General features: G+C 45.0%; 1 protein-coding gene across 3 annotated transcripts in view; it reads left to right on the forward strand.

The window, feature by feature from the left end:
- The window catches only part of BIRC6 (baculoviral IAP repeat containing 6), a 295,572-nt gene that overhangs the window by 142,221 nt on the left and 131,467 nt on the right, over positions 1-21,884 (forward strand). For all 3 annotated transcript variants that reach the window (XM_029060209.2, XM_029060223.2, XM_029060216.2), the window contains exons 47-57: positions 1,539-1,714; positions 2,891-2,987; positions 3,174-3,368; positions 5,726-5,926; positions 8,161-8,440; positions 9,612-9,868; positions 10,820-10,928; positions 12,637-12,858; positions 17,804-18,584; positions 19,622-19,765; positions 21,583-21,712. In XM_029060209.2, coding sequence (XP_028916042.1) covers positions 1,539-1,714; positions 2,891-2,987; positions 3,174-3,368; positions 5,726-5,926; positions 8,161-8,440; positions 9,612-9,868; positions 10,820-10,928; positions 12,637-12,858; positions 17,804-18,584; positions 19,622-19,765; positions 21,583-21,712 — 2,592 coding nt within the window. The remainder of the gene's footprint in view (positions 1-1,538; positions 1,715-2,890; positions 2,988-3,173; positions 3,369-5,725; positions 5,927-8,160; positions 8,441-9,611; positions 9,869-10,819; positions 10,929-12,636; positions 12,859-17,803; positions 18,585-19,621; positions 19,766-21,582; positions 21,713-21,884) is intronic.

Raw genomic sequence — 21,884 nt, forward strand, 5'->3', positions numbered from 1 at the left:
GACCTCTGCGTCTTTGGGGAGATGCCTTCAGCCGTAGAGTGGTGCGAGCAAGAGGGGCAGTGGGACTTGGGGTAGTGAGCAGGCCCCCCTAAACCTGCAGGAAAATGGACGCTCTAGAAGGCTTAGGGTCCAGAGGGGTCTAAGTGCATTTTTGACCAGCCCCTCTAGACTCTAATAGCTCCTTGGGGCGGGGAACATGTTTGGCATCTCTTGTTAAAATTGTACACTCTGAAGCACTTCGTAACATCCTCTGCACGCAGTAAGCTCTCAGTATCATTGATTGGCTTTTTTGGCTAAGCTCACTTTTGGCCTAATGTGATCTTTACACTTAAAATTTCTCGGGGAAAGGACAGGAGAAAAGCGCATGTTTTGCTTCCAGATTTTGGTCGTGGATTTTGGAATGCCTTGCAGTCTACCTTGGGAGGAGAGCTAGGTGTAGGCGACGGGACAGTTGGGTAAAATGTGTGTATTACGCTTCTTTGGTATCCAAGAAGAGGGCCTGGGAGTCGAAAGGACATGGGTTCTATTAGGGGATTGAAACTGTGAGCCCCAGGTGGGACGGACTGTGTTCAACCTGATTTGCATGTATCCACCCTAGTGCTTAGTGCAGTGCCTGGCACATAATAAGCGCTTAACAGATACCATTATTATTATAATTATTATTATATTTTCCATTTTTAATCACTTATATCAAACTGAGATATCACTTCAGTAATTCTACTCTTAGTAAGCCTAATAAAATAAAATTAAAAACCCCAAAACATTGTCCCTGCCATTTCTGAAACCACCCGCCTAGTAGTAAAATCTGCCGTCTAGAATCCTGGGTTGGAGATCTGGAATCCTTTCGTTTGCTGCCAACTCCATTACTGATTAACTGTGCGTCTTGGAAGGTTACAAACCTTTATGCTGCATTTTTGTCATTGATGAGAATTAAGACCCTCAGTATCTGAAGAGCAGGTTTTTAGGGTATTCGCGTTACAGGCACTATGTGGAAAATAATAATAACAATAGTAATAGTAATAACAGTTGCATTTGTGAAGTGCTTACTACTTGCTAAGCTCTGTAGTAAGCACTGGAGTAGATCTGAGATCATCAAGTCCCATCCACATGGGGCTCACATAAGGGAGAACAGGTATTACATCCCTATTTTGCCGATAAGAGAACTGAGACCCAGAAAAGTGAAGTAACTTCCCCAAGGTTACACAGTGGGTTAGTGGCGGAACTGGGATTAGAACCCAGGTCCTCTGACTCCCAAGCCTGTGGTTTTTCCACCGGGCCACACTGCCTTTCTGAGCAGCCTGACTTCCAGAGTGGCCCTGTTTGCCCCCACCATTGTTAGCACTTTCTTGCCCATCCCCATAAAATCGCAGGCGATTCGATTTGCCAGAGCAATCCTTGATAATGATGTGATGGACACATGTTGTCCTCGCATTTGCACATTGTATCTATTCACAATAATGTATGACCGGTGTAGCTAAGCATGTGCTCTTGCCTCAACACAGCTCTTTGTTTCACGTAGAACTCTTTATCACTACTAGGTGCCAGTGGCCTCCATCTCACCAAGCATGAAAACTTCCACGGTGGATTGGATGCCATATCAGTTGGGGATGGGTTGTTTACCATACTGACAACCCTCAGTAAAAAATCAACCACGGTACAGGTGATGCTGCAACCGATCCTAACCTACATGGCCTGTGGATATATGGGAAGACAAGTAAGTTCTATTTAGCCTCGTTACGGCTCTCCGAGTTACTTCTTTTGAAACACCGCAGATGGGACACGTCAGGGAAGAGAAGACATCCCTCACATAGATTGGGAAGGGGCGAGTGTTGAGCTGCGGGGGATAGGTATAATGGCGGTGCTGGTCATTATGCACGAAAGATCGTATTGTCGTCAGTAATGAATATGGCACGCTTTAATTGAGGGCATTTGGAAATCAGTGCGGAATTTAGCTTTGCGTTACAACTGCACTTTCCTTTGTAGTGATAGAAAGTTCACGAGTAGGACGGAAAACTACTGTAAATAAGAAATGCGGTCTTGGCACAATTAGAGTATCCCAGACATTTATTGAACACTAATTAGATGCTTACAAAGTAATAGGCATTAGGCTCCCATTGTCTAAAACTACTTCTCGCTAATTATTCTCAGGGAGCATATCAAATCGGAATGTCGATGACTTAAAAAATGCTTTAGCCGCGGAAGAGAAAGGGTGATGCTTTTTACCGTGTGCTCAGGTTCAGGTCGTGCTTAAAACGTGGCCTTAAATGAGCGTCCTTTAAGGATGTCTTAAACATCAAAAACATGTACCAGCATTTTCTAACTGGGCTGCGGTCTTATAACCCTGCAGAAATACGCTTAATTTCTAATGCCCTTGTAGAAATATTCAATATAAATACATTATGAACATAAATGCATATCAGGAGAAACTGCTCCTGCCGCTGTCAGCTTTCCATAGCACGGCAAGAAGCAGTTCCAGCAGCCCACACTGTGGAAAATGGCAGTGCTAATGACAGTTGTTTTCAGTGAGCGTTCTTTAGTGCGAGTAGTAGAGCAGCAGAAACGGAAGGGGGGGATCTCTCTCCGCTCTTCTTCCCTCCACCTTTTTTTTAGAAGTAAAATAATTGGGTGAGAGAGGTGGGCGAAAGGAAAGCGTGCTCCCGATGAATCTCTTTTCAACGATGGTTGAAAACCTCACACTCTGACTTCTCTGGGAAGACCAAGAACTTCACAACTGCAGTTTCAATCTCCGGGAGTTGTTGTCCACGGTTTTTAAATCACACTGTGATTGTTTTGTAGGGCTTCTGGTGAAGGGTCTAATTTAGTTTCTTAGAGTGGAGGGGTATACCTGTTTTGTCGTAGTCTTTTAATGAAGAATTTCTTCGTCTTCCAGGGTTCACTCGCTACCTGTCAGTTATCCGAGCCCCTGTTATGGTTCATCCTGAGAGTTTTGGACACCAGTGAGGCACTGAAAGCTTTCCATGATATGGGTGAGAGACAAAATATGTACTAGTAAAATTTGGGGGGAGCTGCTGTCATTTAGCTTTATCATTGGAATTGCATCTATCTATCCCTTTGTCGAGGCGCACTTATGTCAGTCATCCGGATAACCTCTCTTTAAGCGTCAGACCACCTGATGGTTACAGTTCCACATTTATCTTTCTCTTCCACTTCAGGGGGCGTTCAGCTCATCTGCAACAACATGGTGACCAGTACAAGAGCTATAGTAAATACGGCGAGAAGTATGGTATCGACTATTATGAAATTCCTCGACTCCGGGCCCAGCAAAACTGCCGACAGCAGTTTGAAGGCAAGAGTCCTGGCGTCTGAACCGGACAACGCGGAAGGGATCCACAATTTTGCCCCACTAGGTAGGAGAGTCTCACTGAATTTCAAAGCAAGTGTTTGTTTTGTACAGTTCATTTAATGATCATTTTCAATAATGTTGAAAATAAGTATGTTTTGTAGTGGGGTTTTCGCTGTGACAAGGAAAATTGATTTAAAAAAAAAAATACAACTGGGGGCTGTAGATGAATGTGAGGGTGTTTGTCTGTTGTTTTGCTAAAAGGAAGCTGAAGCACAGTCTAGTAAGATAAATTCATTTGAGGCATGTCTTGAGGAATTTACCATAGAAGCACATCTTCTCAATGGCCAAATGCTATCCAGGAGTTGGTTGCAAAAGTTTTTGAATGTAATTATGCCAACTAAAGTTATTTTATTTGTTTATTTACAATATGGTGTTTTGTTTAATGCTTCCTATGTGCCAGGCATTATTCTAAGCGCTGGGTAGATACAGAGTAATCAGGAGAGACACAGTCCATGTCCCACATGGGGCTCACAGTCTTAATCCCATGTTACAGATAGGTAAATGAGGCCCAGGAAAGTGAAGTGACTTGCCCAAGGTCACACAGCAGACAAGTTGCAGGTCTGGGACTAGAACCCAGGTCCTGCTGACTCCCAGGTCCGTGTTCCATCCACTAAGCCACACTGCTTCTCAAGGTCTAAGTACTAAATTATTTACCTCTGATGCTAGATTTTATATTTAGTTGATTAGCTTTAATCGGTTTTGAAGAAGAAACTTTCAGAATTGGAGGAGGCAGTGGCACTCCTCTGGATGTACTTGAAATGGGGTAACAAACCAATGAAACTGTAAAATTCCTCTCCAACACTTTTTTCACTCTGAAAGTGTTTATGTTTGCCAAAGACCAGCACTGTGGGTCTGCCCTGTGTACAAGTTCTTTAGCTAGGAATAACTTGATTTATTAAGCCTAAATGCTGAAAACTAAATGAGAGGCAGCATGGAGTAGTGGATAAAGCACAGGCCTCGGAGTCAGAGGTCATGGGTTCTAATCCCGGATCCACCACTTATCTGCTGTGTGACCTTGGGCAAGTCCTTTCACTTCTCCGGCCTCAGTTACCTTATCTGGAAGATGGGGATTGAGGCTATGAGCCCCATGCGGGACAGGGACTGTATCCAACCTGATTAACTTGTACCTACACTTTGGCACTTAGTAGGCACTTAAGTACCAGAATTATTGTTATTATTTTTATCATTATCATTATTTCGAGACTGATAGGTTTTTGCAGAATTGGTTCTGTCCTGTCTTTATTATTTGTTCAATTTATTCATTAGTATTTATTAAGCACTTACTGTGTGTAGATCACTATATTTTAAGTGCTTGGAAAATACAATACAGCAAATAAAGAGAGACCATCCCTGACCACAACGGGCTCACAGTCTCGGAGTGTGCGGACTAGTTAACTAGTCTCCGTAGAGCTTAGTTAGAGCTTAACTATTACTAGTTATGATCTCACGATCATGGAGGACAGGGTGCCTGTGGGAAGAGGAGAAGCAGCTAGAGAGCCAGCGGGTTAGGATAGTTTTCGATAGGGGAGGCAGAAGGTCAGGGAGAGGTCCAATTAATAATTGTGGTATTTGTTAAGTGCTAACTATGTGCCGGGCACTCTTCTAAGCGCTGGGGTGAATGCAAGCAAATGGAGTGGGACACAGTCCCTTGTCCTACAGGGGACTCACAGTCTCAATCCCCATTTTCCAGAAAAAGTAACTGAGGCCCTGAGAAGTAAAGTGACTTGCCCAAGGTCACACAGCAGACAAGTAGCAGAGCCGGGATTAGCATCCATGACCTTCTGACTCCCAGGCCCCTGCTGTGTCCACTATGCCTTGCTGTTTCTCAATTGGTTCCTCACACCTGGGTCTCTCATTAGCCCCTTGCTCTGCTCCTTCTCAAGGCTCCCTGGCCCTTTCCGCAGCCCTTCTGTTCTGCGCGATGATTTGGTAGAAAGTGCTGGTGAAAATATCTGGCATTTCTGAGAACCAGTCAACATCCTGGCTGTGTTACAAGGATATACAATAATAATAATAATGATGTTGGTATTTTTTAAGTGCTTACTATGTGCAGAGCACTGTTCTAAGCGCTGGGGGAGATACAGGGTCATCAGGTGGTCCCACGTGAGGCTCACAGTCTTCATCCCCATTTTACAGATGAGGGAACTGAGGCACCCAGAAGTTAAGTGACTTGCCAGTTAAGACGTTAACTGGCCAGAAGTTACCTGGAACACCCAGAAGTTAAGTGGCCAGAGGTGGCCAGTTCTAGTAGTTCCCCCGCAGTAACAGAATCCCATTTCAGGTTTCTGTCATATAAGTCCTTCTGATCCATTTGGGACTTGAGTTTTCATGGGATCGGTTTCTTAAAAATGTATCTTCCAGGTACGATCACATCCAGTAGCCCGACTGCCCAACCTGCTGAAGTGCTGTTACAGGCTACTCCACCCCACAGAAGAGCGCGCTCTGCTGCTTGGTCGTACATCTTTCTACCCGAAGAGGCCTGGTGTGACCTGACGATCCACCTTCCGGCAGCCGTTCTTCTAAAAGAGATTCACATCCAGCCTCACCTCGCCTCTCTAGCAAGTGAGTGCGTTCTCTGAAGCCAAAAATGACTGGAAAACTTCAAAATGTATCAGTAGAAAAAGGGAAAATGTTGAAAATTGAGCTCAGTGTGTGAGGGAGCCCTGAAATGTTGAAAGCTGACAGGCTTACAGTTATTTGTGTGTTTCAGTTGTAGAATAGTGTTTTCATCTAGAGGCAAATCCCATGTCACACCCAGTTGAGAGTCCCTGTAAATTTAATTGTATCATGGGTCCGGTAGATTGATACGTTAGAAGTTGGGATCCATTCCTTAATATGCAGTTATTTCCGATGGTATATACTGCAGGGGGATTGCTTAATTAAGCTTATTGCTTAATCTTTCCTAAGGTAAATTAAGTAAATGAGAAATTGTAATGTGATTGAGTCTTTTCAGGTTTCTGCAGAAGTAGAGGTGTTGATTTCTGTTGACTTTTCTGCACACCTATAAACTCCTCTGAGTCATCATTGAAAATCTATGTATGGCTTCCCGAGGTTTTAGCTGGTGGTAGAGAAACCACAACAACTTCATCTATTTTGTCCTCTTGCAATGATTCTTTGGATCGTTGACATTCGATGAAGTCCTCTTTGGAGATCAGTTCTTCTGAGTGAGAAATGAGAACGAGAAATCAAAATGAGCCATTTCGATCCCTTTCTCACATTCCTTCTCTTTCTCCATCCGTACGTTGATCACTGGGGACCACAATATTCACCTAGATGTTCCTGACCACCCTCCCTCTGCCCGCCTTCTATCATTCCTCAACTTCACTGACCTCCTGCTCCACCCTACCTCACCCATGCACTAAGTTGAACACACATTCACTCTTATCAACTGTAGTCACTGTGCATTCTCTACCCTCCCCAACTCTAAAATCCCTCCTCTCTGACTAAAGCCTCCTCTCCTGCCCTCTCTTCCACACACTTCTCCCCACAGATCTGTGCTTTTCCCCACAGAGACCTCCCCAGCTCCCATTGCCTCTGCTCTTTCAGTCAGCAGGACCCAGCCACTGGCCCAGCCTTGTGGTGTTCTCTCGTTCACACTGAAATGAACAGTGGACCGCTATGGTAAAATGCCTTGCTTTTCCTCCATTCACCTAAAGCTAGACTGATTGGAAAGGACCAACCGTTTTGAAATGCCTTGACCCTGTCCCCGTTCCATAACGAGACTGTGCTTCTTATCAAAGATAAAAGTAAAAATTGTCATAACTCATTACAGGAATAGCGAATAGCTGTTGTCGACTCAAGAACAGTACTTTTGAAGCTTCAAGTTTTACCTGCTGCTGCCTGTAAACATCGTTTCCTAAGACTTTTTTTAGCCTCTTGTGCCTTGTTAACATCCTTTCCATCTCCTGCCCTTTCCTGTTAACACTGGTTCCACTCTCTGACAATCCAAAAACTCACGGATACAGTCGCACCGTGAGTTGCTTTGTCTTCCAACCTAAGGTCAGCTACTTCTAAGCAGCAGTCTAAGATCTTGATAGTATTGGAACAGTGTCTCATAATCCAAGGAGGTAAATTTTGAAAGGTACTGTTTTCTTAATTTTTACGTGCAAATTTTCCGGAAGATAGAGTGATCCAAATTCTCGTAGTTCCTGAAGTTAGGCATCAGGCAGGCACTTTGGAAGAAGCAATAAGTCTTTCAGATTTCTAAGGACTGATCCATTTGTAGCATGCATTGGGCTGTATATGATGCATTAAAATGTCCTCTATAGGCATGAAAATATTCAGGTTTCTCCCAAAATTCCTTTCTTCCAGGGAGTTACAGTATCCACCTCTGGCATTTAAGCACTCAGTTGCTCTATTTAGCACTTACTGTGTGCAGAGCGTTGTCCTTAACGCTTGGAAGAGTACAGTTCCACGGACTTGGTAGATGCATTTCCCGCCCACAGTGAGCATTCTGTCTCAGGCTCTTCTTCAAGTGTGAACTACTTTTCTTACACTATAAATTCTGCAGACCAAGTCAGTGTCTTTAATTACAAACACATCGTTGCAGTAAGGGAACCATCTTAGGGCTCTAGGTTCTCAGTCATGTATCAGTCTTTTCAACCACTCTCACCCAAATGGATAGTTTTTCCTAAGTTTGGACGCGATAGCCTTTTGGTCAGATAATAGAATGGTGTGGTCCACTCCTCACTTTGAGCTTTTCCCCGTTGGGAAACAAGGAATTACGGTTGTCAGATCTTTAGACCACTCATTGAACAAATGTCTTTCCAGTAACTGTTTCGGTTCCTCTTTTGCAGCATGCCCTTCCTCGGTATCTGTTGAAATAAGTGCAGATGGAGTGAATATGCTCCCTCTCTCCACTCCCGTCATCACCAGCGGCCTGACATACATAAAAATCCAGCTGGTAAAAGCAGAAGTGGCCTCTGCAGTTTGTCTTAGACTTCATCGCCCTCGAGATGCTAGCACCTTGGGTCTCTCTCAGATTAAATTATTGGGCCTCACAGCATTTGGAAACACTTCCTCAGCAACGGTTAATAATCCATTTCTGCCATCTGAAGATCAAGTGTCCAAAACAAGGTGGGTCAGCATCATTGTATGACATAAGAATATTCTTTTCCTGTACCAACTTCTAGAATTCTAATTTTAAAGCTTTTAACTGAAGGAACACTTGAAGAGGAATAGCATTCTTATCTTACTATGATACACTGAATATTGGGTAATTTATTTAAAGGTTGGTAAGCGTCTCAGTATCATGTGAAATATGTCCATGTATGGTTTTCTTAGCAATTAGGCATCTTTGTTTTGATTGTTTTTTGGGTAGTCATATTGCTACCAATTTTTGTTTGCCTGGTTCTACGTCAGGCTAACGTGACTAAGTTTAAGAAGCCCTGAGCCTCCAAACAACTTGGCCGGTCTGAAGATGTGTTGTCAACATTTCCATTTTGTGGAAATGCGGATTAATCATATGACAGTGATCTGAAGAAATAAAATAGTTTCAGTCCAAGGTCTTCTTGCCTTTTTTTATTATTATTTTTTGGATGTATCCTGATTCAGGCTGCATGCTGTGGCTAAATTTGCATGATTGCGCTAATCAATCTAAAAGCAGCATAGCTTAGTGGAAAGAGTGGGGGCCTGGAAGTCAGAGGACCTGGATTCTAATTCCGACTCTGTCACCTGTCTTTTGTGTAGCATTGGGCAAGTCATTTAACTTCTCTGGGCCTCAGTTACATCATCTGTAACATGGGGATTAAGATTATGAGCCCCACATGGGACATGGACTGCGTCCAATCTGCTTAGTTTATACAGTGTCTGGAACATAGTAAGTGCTTAACAGATACCATTAAAAAAAAAATGTTTCCCAGCTAACAACAAACTGGAATTCAGAAAGGACCAGGAGATAGAGAGTGATTGGCTAGATTACTGAGGTAAAGCTCCATTGGGCAGCCAAGCAGCTACTGAGATAAAGCTCCATTGGGCAGCCAAGCAGCTACTGAGATAAAGCTCCATTGGGCAGCCAAGCAGCCTACGTAACTCAAAGTTTAGAACGACTCTTCATTGAGATTTGAAACTGGCCTATTGCATTTCGATGGTCAGTATAATCAAATTGCTAAGTACCTTTGAGATCTTAAAGTAGAAGTTACGGTATGAAAACTGAACGTCTCCTCTCCGGAGTTGTTCATCTGATTTGTGAGAAGTCTGACAAAGGGGCAAGTGTTGTACTCAGTGGGTCTATTCTTCACCATTTCAGCATCGGGTGGCTACGGTTACTCCATCACTGCCTCACCCACATGAGTGATTTGGAAAACATGATGGCGAGTGCTGCCGCCCCCACGGCCAATCTGCTGCAGACGTGTGCCGCCTTGCTTATGTCCCCCTACTGTGGCATGCACTCACCCAACATCGAGGCCGTGCTGGTCAAAATCGGCCTGCAGTCCACGAGGATTGGGCTGAAGTTGATTGACATTCTCCTGAGAAACTGTGCGGCATCCGGCAGCGATCCCACAGGTGAGGTTCAGTTGACTTCCATTCCTCGTTGAACCGTAGAAGTTAGCATTTCATTTTTTCGTTTCTTTAGTTTTTACTTTGTTCTGTCAGTGCCCCTTGGAAGTAGTCTCATCGATTCTCAATCCATCGGTGGTATTTCTTGACCGCTTTGTGCAGGGCACTATCTCAAGTGCTTGGGGGATTTCAGTCGGTAGAAGTGAGAGCAGCGTGGGCTAGTGAAGCAGCGTGGCTCAGCGGAAAGAGCACGGGCTTTGGAGTCAGAGGTCATGGGTTCGAATCCCGGCTCGGCCACTTGTCAGCTGTGTGACTTTGGGCAAGTCACTTAACTTCTCGGTGCCTCAGTTACCTCATCTGTAAAATGGGGATGAAGACTGTGAGCCCCACGTGGGACAACCTACTTCCCCTGTGTCTACCCCAGCGCTTAGAACAGTGCTCGGCACATAGTAAGCGCTTAACAAATACCAACATTATTATTATTATTATTAGTGGATAGAGAATCGGCCTAGAAGTCAGAAGGACATGGGTTCTAAGCCCAGCTCTGCCACTTGCCTGCTTTATCACCTTGGGCAAGTCACTTCACTTCGGTTTTCCTCAGTTACCTCGTTCGTACAACTGGGATGAAGACTGTGAGCCCCATATGATACAGGGACTGCGTCCGACCCAATTTGCTTATATTCGCCCCAGTGCTTAGTACAGTGTCCAGCACATAATAAGCACTTAACAAATAGCACAATTGTTATTATCATCATTTATTATAAACACAGTCCCTGCCCTCAAAGTGTTTACAGTCTAATGGAGGAAATAGAAGTTGTCTACTTTTTAATATCACTGAGTTACTATAAATTTACTGGATTAAGAGCAGTGTTCTAAAAATGTTTCTTTCCGAAATTAGTTTTAAGTCGGAGACACTATTGATTACTAATTGTTTTTCTCTTACTTCTATATGACAAGATTTGAATAGCCCTTTACTTTTTGGAAGACTAAATGGCTTATCATCTGATTCTACAATAGACATACTCTACCAGCTTGGAACAACTCAGGATTCTGGAACAAAAGACAGGTATAATCATTTATGCTGCATTAACGCGGTGGTTGTCTTTTTTAGCTTGTCTTCCAGTTATTCCCCTTTGTTCTTGGTTTCTTGTGAGGGTAATGGCCAGCAGTAAACATTTTAATGGTTAATGTTGAGAAATGACTAAGCTGTGCTCCTGCAGGCTGAAGAACCAAATTATGAAACCATTTTGTAGAGAAGATTTCACTTAAGTACTTATGAAATCAACATAATAAAATACGTTTTCAGTTTATCACAACTTTTGAATAAAATGAAGATTTGAAAATTCTGAACTATTTCTCCAGTACATTATTCTATAATACTCTTAAAAGCATAGAGGAAAATTATGTGTGAGGGATATGCTTCTATACCAACTCAACAATTCCCCAAATGGTGCCCATTTGAAAGGCAAATGCCAACATCTGGAGTTACAAACCCTGTTGCTTGTGAGTTTGTGGGTAGGGAGTTTGCCAACTCTGTTGTGTTGTCCTCTCCTGAACACTTAGTGCAGTGCTCTGCCTATAGTAAGCGCTCAATAAATACCACTGATTGATTGACTTCAAGTATTTCATTACTGTAATTGGGGCCATAATGTCGAGCCTTGTAATTATCTCCAAGGAACAGAGTTTTTTAAATGTCAGTGTGAACATAGTGCTTAAAAAAGTTCCATGCTCCAAATAGGTTCCCAGATTTTTCAGTGATAGTAAATGAGTAGATTTTTTTTCTACTTAGAAGGCTATAATTCTGGCCACCCCTAAATAATTTGTCGCAGTTCTTTTTCTCTATGGATTTTTAAATGTGTTGTCTTAGCCAAATAATCCATTTCATTGATCAGAACAGTGTATGATCCCGCATTACAACTGGGAATTTTCTTTGGTATTTGTGAAACCTTCTGAAAGTTTTCCTATTTAAAGTACCCCAATTAGTAATATTTTTCGAGATGGGGATTTTTTAGAGAAACGGTGGGTCTGTGGCTTGAAATTGCACTCTTGACTCTGCTATGCGACCTCTCCAGATGTCACTCTGGAGGTCATCATGTGTATGCCACTGCTTCAGTTACAAGGTGAGAGAGTCTCTGATTGCGTTTTTATGTTTCAAAACTTTGCTGGGGCCAAAGGAATGAAAAGCTCATTGAAACTGGAGGGAGTTTCCAAACGTTCACTTGACCCCTCCCATTCGGGGTACTTGTTCTACATTTTCAGAACCTGTACCTTGGCATTTCTAGGTGTCTGAATGTGTCTCAGAGGCTGCCTCTGGTGCCCTGAGCCACTGAATTCAGTTTTGAGTGCTGACCAATAGGCTTGGAATCTATTCCAGTGGAGCTGCTGAAACAAAGGCACACTCTCGGATGAAATGTCATAGCTGGAACCAGCAAGGAGAGGCAGCTGTCTCAAAACTGAGCTAGCTCTTTGGATTAGGGTCTTTGAGACAAGAAAGTGTATAACCAGATGTGGTCAAGTCCGGTCTCAGAGACTTTCGAGTAGAACGGAAATTCGGTTCCAGTTACCTTATTTATATTTTTATTTTTTAACAGTATTTGTTAAGTGCTTACTATGTGCCAGGCACTGTACTAAATGTTGGAGTAGAAACAAGCTTAAGCTTGTACCTTTAAGCTGTCAGGAAAAAGTGTAAAGGGGAGAGTCCGTTATCTCTTGGGCAGATAAGAGTGCTAAGAGGGGATGTATTCGCTGACTGTGGTGTGTGGTCTTTCTTCCAGAATTCAGGCCCTCTTGAAATGGGTCAGTGATTCCGCAAGAGTTGCTGCTATGAAAAGAAGTGGTCGGATGAGTTACATCTGCCCCAACAACTCAATAAGAGAGTATGGTCTTTTGATGCCATCGCCCTCCCATTTGCACTGTGTAGCAGCGATTTTGTGGCACAGCTATGAACTTCTCGTAGAATACGACTTACCAGCATTGCTGAACAGAGAACTCTTTGAGTAAGTACCACATGTATAAAATCTTGCTTAATGATCAGGCTTTGGGTTTTTGTTTTTGTTTTTAATTTCTGGAAACAGCGTTTAACAATGATTTAGTTATCAATTGCACTCTTCCTCTTCTGCTGATACGCCGCCGCCGCCGCCGAGGTCATGAATGTACTTCATATTTCAGTTTGAGATCTCATTTCACCTGACAGGTGCTGAGTTATATCCTACGGTCCCCTCACCCACATCCCCCAATCCTGCAAAACTGTTAGCGTTTTCCAGAGACCTCCACTTTCTAGAACCTTTCAGCATGGTTTAGTGGAAAGAGCCCGGGCTTGGGAGTCAGAGGTTGTGAGTTCTAATCCTGGCTCCTCCACTTGTCAGCTGGGTGACTTTGGGCAAGTCACTTAACTTCTCTGTGCCTCAGTGACCTCATCTGTAAAATGGGGATTAAGACTGTGAGCCCCACGTGAGACAACCTGATAACCTTGTATCTACACCAGCGCTTAGAACAGTGCTTGGCATATAGTAAGCACTTAACAAGTACCATCATCATTATTATTATTATTATATATCCAGAGCCATCATGCTCCTCCCCAACTCTGTCCTCCCCCTCCTCCTCTCTTCTGGAATACAAATCCACGCCCTGAACCCTCCCTTCTCCACCAGACTCAGTTTCTTCATTCCTGTCTCCTTCCCTCAACGTCCCCAACATCCTCACATTACCAGTCTTCAATCCCAGCTCATCCCACAAGCAGCGTGGGAGTCAGGACCCGGGTTCTAATCCAGGCTCTGCCACTTCCCTGCTGTGTGACCTTCGGCAAGTCACTTCACTTTTCTGGGCCTCAGTTACCTCATCTGTGAAATGGGGATTAAGAATGTGAGCCCCATGGGGCTGATTATGTTGATCTACCTCAAGACTTAGAGTAGTGCCTGTCTAATAGTAATCGCTTAACAAATATAAAAAAAGTACGGTCCCTCGCCTCCTCTGCTCATTTAGCCAAGTGCTGTTGGCAGAAATCCAAACTCTAGGCTGCTTTGTCCTATTTCAGATTCACCTTTTCTGGATTATAACTCTGCCCTTAGCATCTGCTCAGCATCATTAGTATTCCTCTCTCTCTAACTCCCACACCCCATGCCCCGCTAATCCTTCCAGACCTTTAACTTCCTCTTAGAGCTCCCACCGCCTCCACCTCCCCCTCGTGCTCCTGACAACCCTGACAGCATCTTCGTAGAAAAAGTTGAAACCATCAGAAATGAGCTTCCCAAAGCCACCACTCACCTCCTACTCCCTCCTTCCCAGACACCTACAATCTCAAAAGTAACCTCCATCCTGCGCTTTCAAAATCTCCCCTCTCAAACTGGGCCTGTGACCTCATTCCCTCGCTTCTCCTAAGAACCCTCACAGTTGTCTTTCCTCCCTTACTTCCATATTCAGTCACTCACTTTCCCATGGCTCCTTTCTGTCTGCCTTCAAACCTGGGTCAGCCTCTGCTTACTAATAAGTAGTCCTGGGATCCCACTGCGTCTTCCACCATGTCACTCCTCCCTGCTCCCGTTCCCTCCCAAACTCCTTTCCACTTTGTCTTCCTCTGACTCCCTCGAAGATGACTCTGCAGTCTGATTTCGTTCATCATCAGTCCACTGATATTGCAACTTTAAGTGGCACCAGTAGCCTCCTTTTGGCCAAATATAACGGCGTCTACATAACCCTCTTGGACCGCTTGACCATATACACCGCTCTTGAGCTCTCTTTGTCCTGGAAGTACTATGTCTCCTGGTTCTCCTCCTTACCTGGCAAGTCCTTCCCAGTGTCTTTAAACACTTGGTATTCACCCCAGCTTCAGCCCCACAGCACACAGCACTTATGTACCTCTCCGTAATTGATTTATTTGCGTTAATGTCTGTCTCCTCCTCCAGATAGTAAGCTCTCTGTGGGTAGGGATCGCGCCTTGTAGACTATAAACCTGGTGTGGGCAGGGATTGTCTCTGTTGCTGAAGTATACTTTCCAAGCATTTGGTACAGTGCTCTGCCCACAGTAAGTGCTCAGTAAATGCGATTGAATGAATGAATACCAGTTCTGTTATATTGAACTCCCAAGCACTCCTTTCAGTGCTTTGCTCCCAGTAAGCGCTCAATAAATACGATTGATTGGTGGATCCCAGGAAAACCTCCACCAGAAAGTTGCCCATAGCACTGATATTTATACACGATAGTATGCATATTCCCGCTGCATTTATTTATCTGTTAATTCTTTTCATACTTTTGATTTTGTCAGCCATAACCTTTGGTGAGTGAATGTCTCGTGTATGTCAGTCACCACTGTTAAACTGTAAGCTCCTGAGGGCAAGGACCAGCTCTCTTACTCCATTGTGCTCTCCCTAGTGCTTTGTGCACAGTAGGTTCTCAGCAAATTCAGTGAATGGATTGCATATTTTCTTGGAACAGAGAGATTGGGAATTTGGAACACCTTCAGGGTTCAGTCCTGGAGGTGTCTCCCAGTCCTCCTGCTTCTCCGTGGATCTAGGGAACAGGTGCCAGCCTTGGATTTCCTTCCCCTTCATGCCAATCTGATGCCTAAATAAATGTCCAGCTTCTTTTTTCCCTGTAAGGGTGCCTGAGGTGAAGAATAGCCACCGGAACCGTATTTTTCCGGTGACAAGGCATAAATTCACCGATATTTGGAGCAGCTTGCGCTTCACGGAGAAGTGCCGAAAGTTTTACTGCTCTACAGTTGAACCCATAGGTCGAACTCGGGGGGGGAAAAGATAATGTCTTCTGAGCCCTCTGTGGGGACAGGGCCTGCCTGACCTGATTAGCTCATATCTATGCCAGTGCTCAGTAAAGTGCACTGTACCCCCTCCTGCTTTCTTTCTGTTGAATGGGACTCACCTCTGGCTTTCAGGTCATTAAGAGATTGTTAAGCCTTGAATTATATCAGTGCCCTACTTGACAGACTAGGCTTTGGCATCCTCATGATTCTAGACATAAATATGAGGTTTTAAGTAGTATCCTAGGAAATACTACATTTTTATATTTTTTTGTTCGATCGTTTATTGGCATAGAGTATCGGGGATGTTAAGACTATTAATGGATTTTTAATCGATTGTGAAGCAAAATCGTTATGTTCAGGTAGGGTGGTAAAACTGATGATTCAGATGCCAACTGGCCATTTGTAAAGTACAGTCAGTTCTTTCCCTCATGGGTGTTCTCACTGAACATTTTGGATGGAACACTGTTAGGGAATGAGAGACCGTTCTTCAAGATTAATTAATTCATTCAAATTGTATTTATTGAGCACTTACTGTACTAAGCGCTTGGGAGAGTACAATACAAAAATAAACTGACAGATTCCCTGCCCACAACGGGCCCACGTTCTAGAAAGGAGGAGACAGACAACAAAACAAGTAGACAGGCATCAGTAGCATTAATCCCATGTCTCGTTTGGCTGGCATTCATTCGATAGTGTTTGTTAAGCCCATACTATTTGCAGAGCACTGTACTGAGCGGCACTGCTGTAATGTCAGAGGCAGCGGTGGTGCACATGTACATGGTGTTTGTCAAAGTGCATTTATTGTGATGTGAGCCTCCCTTCTCATGGATTATGTAAAAAATGCAGTATCCCATATTGTAGGGTTTTATGTGTACAGTAGAAGTCACTTTTTACATGTTTGCAGAGACCAGAAGATCAGGGACGGGATGCTGCGGTCGAGGTGAAGCTGTCCCCAAATTTACGCTAATTTGTTGCTATTTAGTAGTTATAATAGCAATAATGATAATAATGGTGTTTGTTAAGTGCTTACTAGGTGTCAGACGTAGTTTATGCGGTGGGGTAGACACAAGCTAATCAGGTTGGATACAGTCCCTATTCCACGTGGGGCTCACAATCTTAATCCCCATTTTACAGATGAGGTAACTGAAGCCCAGAGAAGTGAAGTGAACTGCCCAAGGTCACAGAGCAGACAAGTGTCGGAACCGGGATTAAAATCCAGGTCCTTCTCACTCCCAGGCCCGTGCTCTATCCACTAAGCAATGCTACTTCCTGTAGTAATATTATTACGACTACTTAATCGTGACAACAATAATAATAATAATAATGATATTTATTAAGCACTTCCTGGTGCCAAGCACTGGGGTAGATATAAGACGATCAGGCTGGACACAATCACTGTTCCACATGGGGCTCACGGCCTCTGGAGGAGGGAGTAGGATTCAATCCCTATTAGATGGATGAATCAGTTGTGGCCCAGAGAAGTTAGGTGACTTGCCCCAAATCACACAGCAGGCAAGTGGCAGAGCTGGGATTAAAACCCAGTCCCATATTCTTTCCATTAAGCCCCGCTGCTCCCCCATTATTATAGTATAGTAAACGGTATTAAGCATGTCTTCAGTGGTGGGGCAGGGGAGGGATGGAATGATGTGTAACTCACTCCCTAGGCCTTCTAACAGTGTGTGAAACAAGAGTCTTTGAAGCAGCTAAGCCGACAAAATTGTTCCCCCCTCCAGGTCCACAATTGTGTGGCAGCTAAGCTGGTTTCTGGCTACCCATTCCCTCCTCCAGAATGTTTTGGAGGAAAGCTGCTGCCCAACAGGAAGGCAAGGGCAGACATTCCAGACTTTAAGGAGTCCTTAGATAGTTTATGGCTGGCAGGGCCCCAGAGGCCCTTCACTTTGCTAGATATTGTGTAAAATTGGAGAAGTCATTTGGTTCCAGTGGTTTTTGCAGGAATTCGGTCAGTTAGAGTCATCGTAAGTTGCAAAAATGGGGCCTCTCTCTCTAGTTCATGATCTCTTCAATTGGGCTCTTAACGCATTCTCTCCCCATCGTCGGGGCAGTCCTATTTTGCTAGACCTCACTCGGCATGTCTCATAATAAAACATTTTCAAACCATCCTGGAAAATGGCAATATCCCCCCGAAGAGCTAACCTGTCTTCCTATCTCGTTTTGTCCCTCCGCAGGTCACTCTTTAACTGGTCGATGTCTCTTCCCTGTAACATGGTTCTGAAGAAGGCCGTTGACAGTCTGCTGTGTTCAATGTGTCACATCCACCCGAACTATTTCTCCTCACTCATGGGCTGGATGGGCATCACCCCTCCCCCCATGCAGTGTCAGCACAGACTGTCCATGACCGACGACAGCAAAAAGCAGGACCTTAGCTCGTCTCTGACAGATGACTCCAAAACCGCACAAGCACCCCTTGCACTAACGGAGTCTCACCTGGCCACCCTAGCCGCCTCCTCTCAGTCTCCTGAAGCTATCAAGCAATTGTTGGACTCAGGTCTGCCCTCTCTTCTCGTGAGGAGCCTGGCTAGTTTCTGCTGCAGCCACCTTTCTAGCTCAGACTGCGCGGCGCCATCCACGGACCTGACCCAGGACAGACTCAGGAGACACCACGTCCCCCAGCACTTTAATAAGATGCCCATGACCGCAGACCTGGTGGCGCCCGTTCTCAGGTTTCTGACCGAAGTCGGCCACAGCCACATCATGAAGGACTGGCTGGGTGGCTCGGAAGTCAACCCTCTCTGGACCGCACTTCTCTTTCTCTTGTGTCACTCTGCGGCCGCTTCCGGGGGACACGGTTCAGGGGCCCAACAGACCAGCGCGAGGTCTACTTTGCTCTCTTCGACGGCTGGATCGGGGTTGACCACCCAGCAGCGGACCGCCATCGAGAACGCGACGGTTGCCTTCTTTTTGCAGTGTATCTCCTGCCATCCTAATAACCAGAGGCTGATGGCCCAGGTAAAGGGGCCGCCGACACTCTGGGACCTGGTCGATTTGTTGAGGGACCGGGGAAGAGAAAAATGGTTGAGCGTTTGGTGGGCTCTGGGTTGGCAGGTTGGTTGAGTGACTGGGGTTCTTGCCAGGCGTGATAGGCCTACAGAAAATGCCTGGCACCAAGTCACTGACGGGCTGGGATCGATCTTGTCCACGGCCGCGTCGTGATCGTAAGTAGGCAGTTCATTCAGGTAATGGTATTCACATTCAGAGGGACTCTAGTGCAGATGAGCTCCCTTGGCAGCATGGAGCAAGATGGGAATTAACTTCCTCTCTGCAGAAGCTCGCAATGACAGATCGGGATCTTGTCAATTCTCCTGCCGGGAATACTTGGCAGGTGCTCAAGGATTTAACCCTGGAAGACATAGGTTGTAATTAAAACAGTGTTTTATGCTGGTGGGCTTTTCTTTCTCTGCTCTCTCTTCACTTGATCTCACCCTGGGGTAAATTACGGTGGGTGACTTCTGGCCGTCGTCCCTCGTGGTAACGGTTGTGGTAATGTCGGGTGCTAAACGATGTCTCCATTGAGTAGAAAATGAGCCTGTCGAGTATGGGCAAGGTTCTGAAGCCTTGAACCTGAACCACCCTGTCGCTGCTGTGGACCCCATTTAAACTTTCCCTACCCATCTGGGGGCCAACAAGGCCCAAGGCTCACGGGGGCCATGCTTCACCTCGACATTCGGTGGGAATGAGTCATTGTGATCTTTGGAAGTGGCCAGCAGCCTGAGAGACTCTGGGCTTCCTTGGTGACATCTGAAGGAGGAGGAATGGGGAGTTGGGAAGAAAAACACCTACTCAGAATGTGGGAGACTATCTACAGGGAGGAAATGAGTGAAGGAGCAGAATAGGAAGAAGAAAGAGGGTGAGGGTAAGTTTTAATAGGGCTAAATTAGAGCACAGGTGGCCAGCAGGCATTTTGTGCCCCAGCCACCGCAAGCCAGAGTGCTGGTGGCTCGGGAGAAGTCCCATGTAACCATCTGAAATGTCTTCCTTCCTCCCAGGTTCTCTGTGAACTGTTCCAGTCATCCCCTCAGCGAGGGAACCTCCCGACATCCGGGAACATTTCAGGGTTTATCCGCCGGCTTTTCCTCCAGTTGATGCTGGAGGATGAGAAAGTGACCATGTTTCTTCAGTCTCCATGTCCAGTAGGTATATTTGATTTCCGTAGAGCACCCTAACACCTCCCCCCCCCCCCCCCCCCACCACCACCACTAATGACCCGGAAGAATCCCAGAGAAGTTCTTACATTCAGTGAGGACGTCATTCACCCTTGTTTCTGCAGTCCGTCCTCATTATTCTGCTCTCTGCAGAACCATTCTGAGGCCGGGTTAAGAGAGGAAGGTAGATATTTTAGTAGTAATAGTATTAATTGCGCATTTACTGTGCGCAGAGCACTCTACTAAGCCCCGGGTGGGCGGGGGGTACACAGTTGGGGAATTAGACAGGGTCCCTGGACCTTGAGGTGCAAAGAGTCCAAAAATGAAAGGGGGAAGAGAGGGAGCGATGACACATTCGACACTGTGTAAGGCAGGAACCGATAGACAAGATGAGGACCAAAGTCAGTAGGGTGGTATAACTGGAAGAGATCCACAAGTAGTTTCCTAGCGTGGTTTACTCGGAGGTAAGCTTACTTCAGCTGACCTTTGACGAGGCATCTTTTGATGAATTGCCACCCTACCTTCCTCTGATTTCAGGCCCCACAACAGATGTACCCAGTGTTTCCGTAGGCCTTCCTTCAGCATTCTGCCTTGCCAGTCATTCGCCATCTGCCACTCGAACGTCCAGGCCAATGAAATTTGACCTTGATCCATCACCGGGCGTTCTTGGAAGGGCACCCTCCTCCACACCGTGCAGCCCAATCGTCCTCTATAACCCCTATCGTGTTGCCTTGCCAGCTTCTCCCCTTCACTTCCTGCCCTTCCACCCCTTTTTAAAATTGCCTCTGATGCCCTTAGTACTGTTAACGGCACTCTTAGTGAAGTAATTCAAAGGATCGAGATTGGTGAAGTTGGCGTTAGGACCTTGTTGTTTTAATGTGTTACAGAGCAGATTTCTCAGCCATGTTGATTGCTCGAAACTTATCGTTGCAGTCTTCATTGTCTTTTTGCAATTAAGGCCTAGGTATACAGAGTACCATGTCACCTTCTTGCCTGTGCTAAAAACACCAAGAACAGTACTGTACCAACGGCTGGCTGCACACTATGCAATTCAATTTTAATAATAATTATAATAGTGGTAGTGAGTGCTTATTGTATGCTCAGCACTATACTGTGGCCTGGAACAGAATCATCAGGTCAGATGCAGACCCTGTCCCATGGTGTAAGTGGGAGGGTGTAGAATTATTTAATCTCTATTTAAAGCTGAGGAAACCGAGGCCCAGAGCAGTAAACTCACCCAAGATCAGTTAGCAGGCACATTGTGGCAGAGCTAGGATTAGAACCCACGGTCCCTTGTTCCCGAGCCTGTACTTTTTGCATTAGGCCCTGCTGCTGCTCTTAGGGCAATATGTCTTCAATTAATTTGGAAACCTAAAGAGGAATGCCACTTTGAACTACCAATCCAGGCTTCCTAAAACTACTGCTTTGTGGGACATCCATCCGTACGTTAAAGGATATACCTTTTACATCCCTAACTTTCCCTGTCATCCACGAGTCTACAACATCCTTTCTTGAACCTTCTCTTAAGTACAGAAGAAATATTTTCTGTATCAGGGAAGATGTAGAATTGAGCTCTCGGGGTAATGAAAGATTATCTTTGCATATTTGATACATCCTCTGATTTTGAATGTTCGACTGCTATTTAAGAGCTTACTCCTCATCATTATTTCTTGTCATCATTTGCCAGGTTTACCCGTCATGGGCATATATGATCGGGTGATGAATATATTTGTCAATTCTCGTGGATAGGCCATCGTTTCCACATGCGATGAAAATTAACTTCGCTTTCCAAATTTCATTTTTAGCTGTACAAAGGTAGAATTAATGCGACTAGCCACGTGATCCAACATCCGATGTATGGAGCAGGGCACAAGTTCCGCACTCTTCATTTGCCGATATCAACCACCTTAGCAGAAGTTCTGGATCGAGTCTCAGGCAAGTTTACGTTTCTTGACGTGGGCTGTGGGAAAAGAGGTAAAGGAATCTCCAGTATGTGACTGTCTTTATTAGTGATAACTTTGAAATCCGAATCATCCTGTGAAATTGCACTGCGTATCTGTAGTTTAATTGTTCGTGTTACAGAAAGTGAGAACTTCTAATATATGCG

The sequence above is a fragment of the Ornithorhynchus anatinus genome, chromosome 1, assembly GCF_004115215.2.
Source record: "Ornithorhynchus anatinus isolate Pmale09 chromosome 1, mOrnAna1.pri.v4, whole genome shotgun sequence".
In the NCBI taxonomy this organism is placed as follows: domain Eukaryota; kingdom Metazoa; phylum Chordata; class Mammalia; order Monotremata; family Ornithorhynchidae; genus Ornithorhynchus; species Ornithorhynchus anatinus.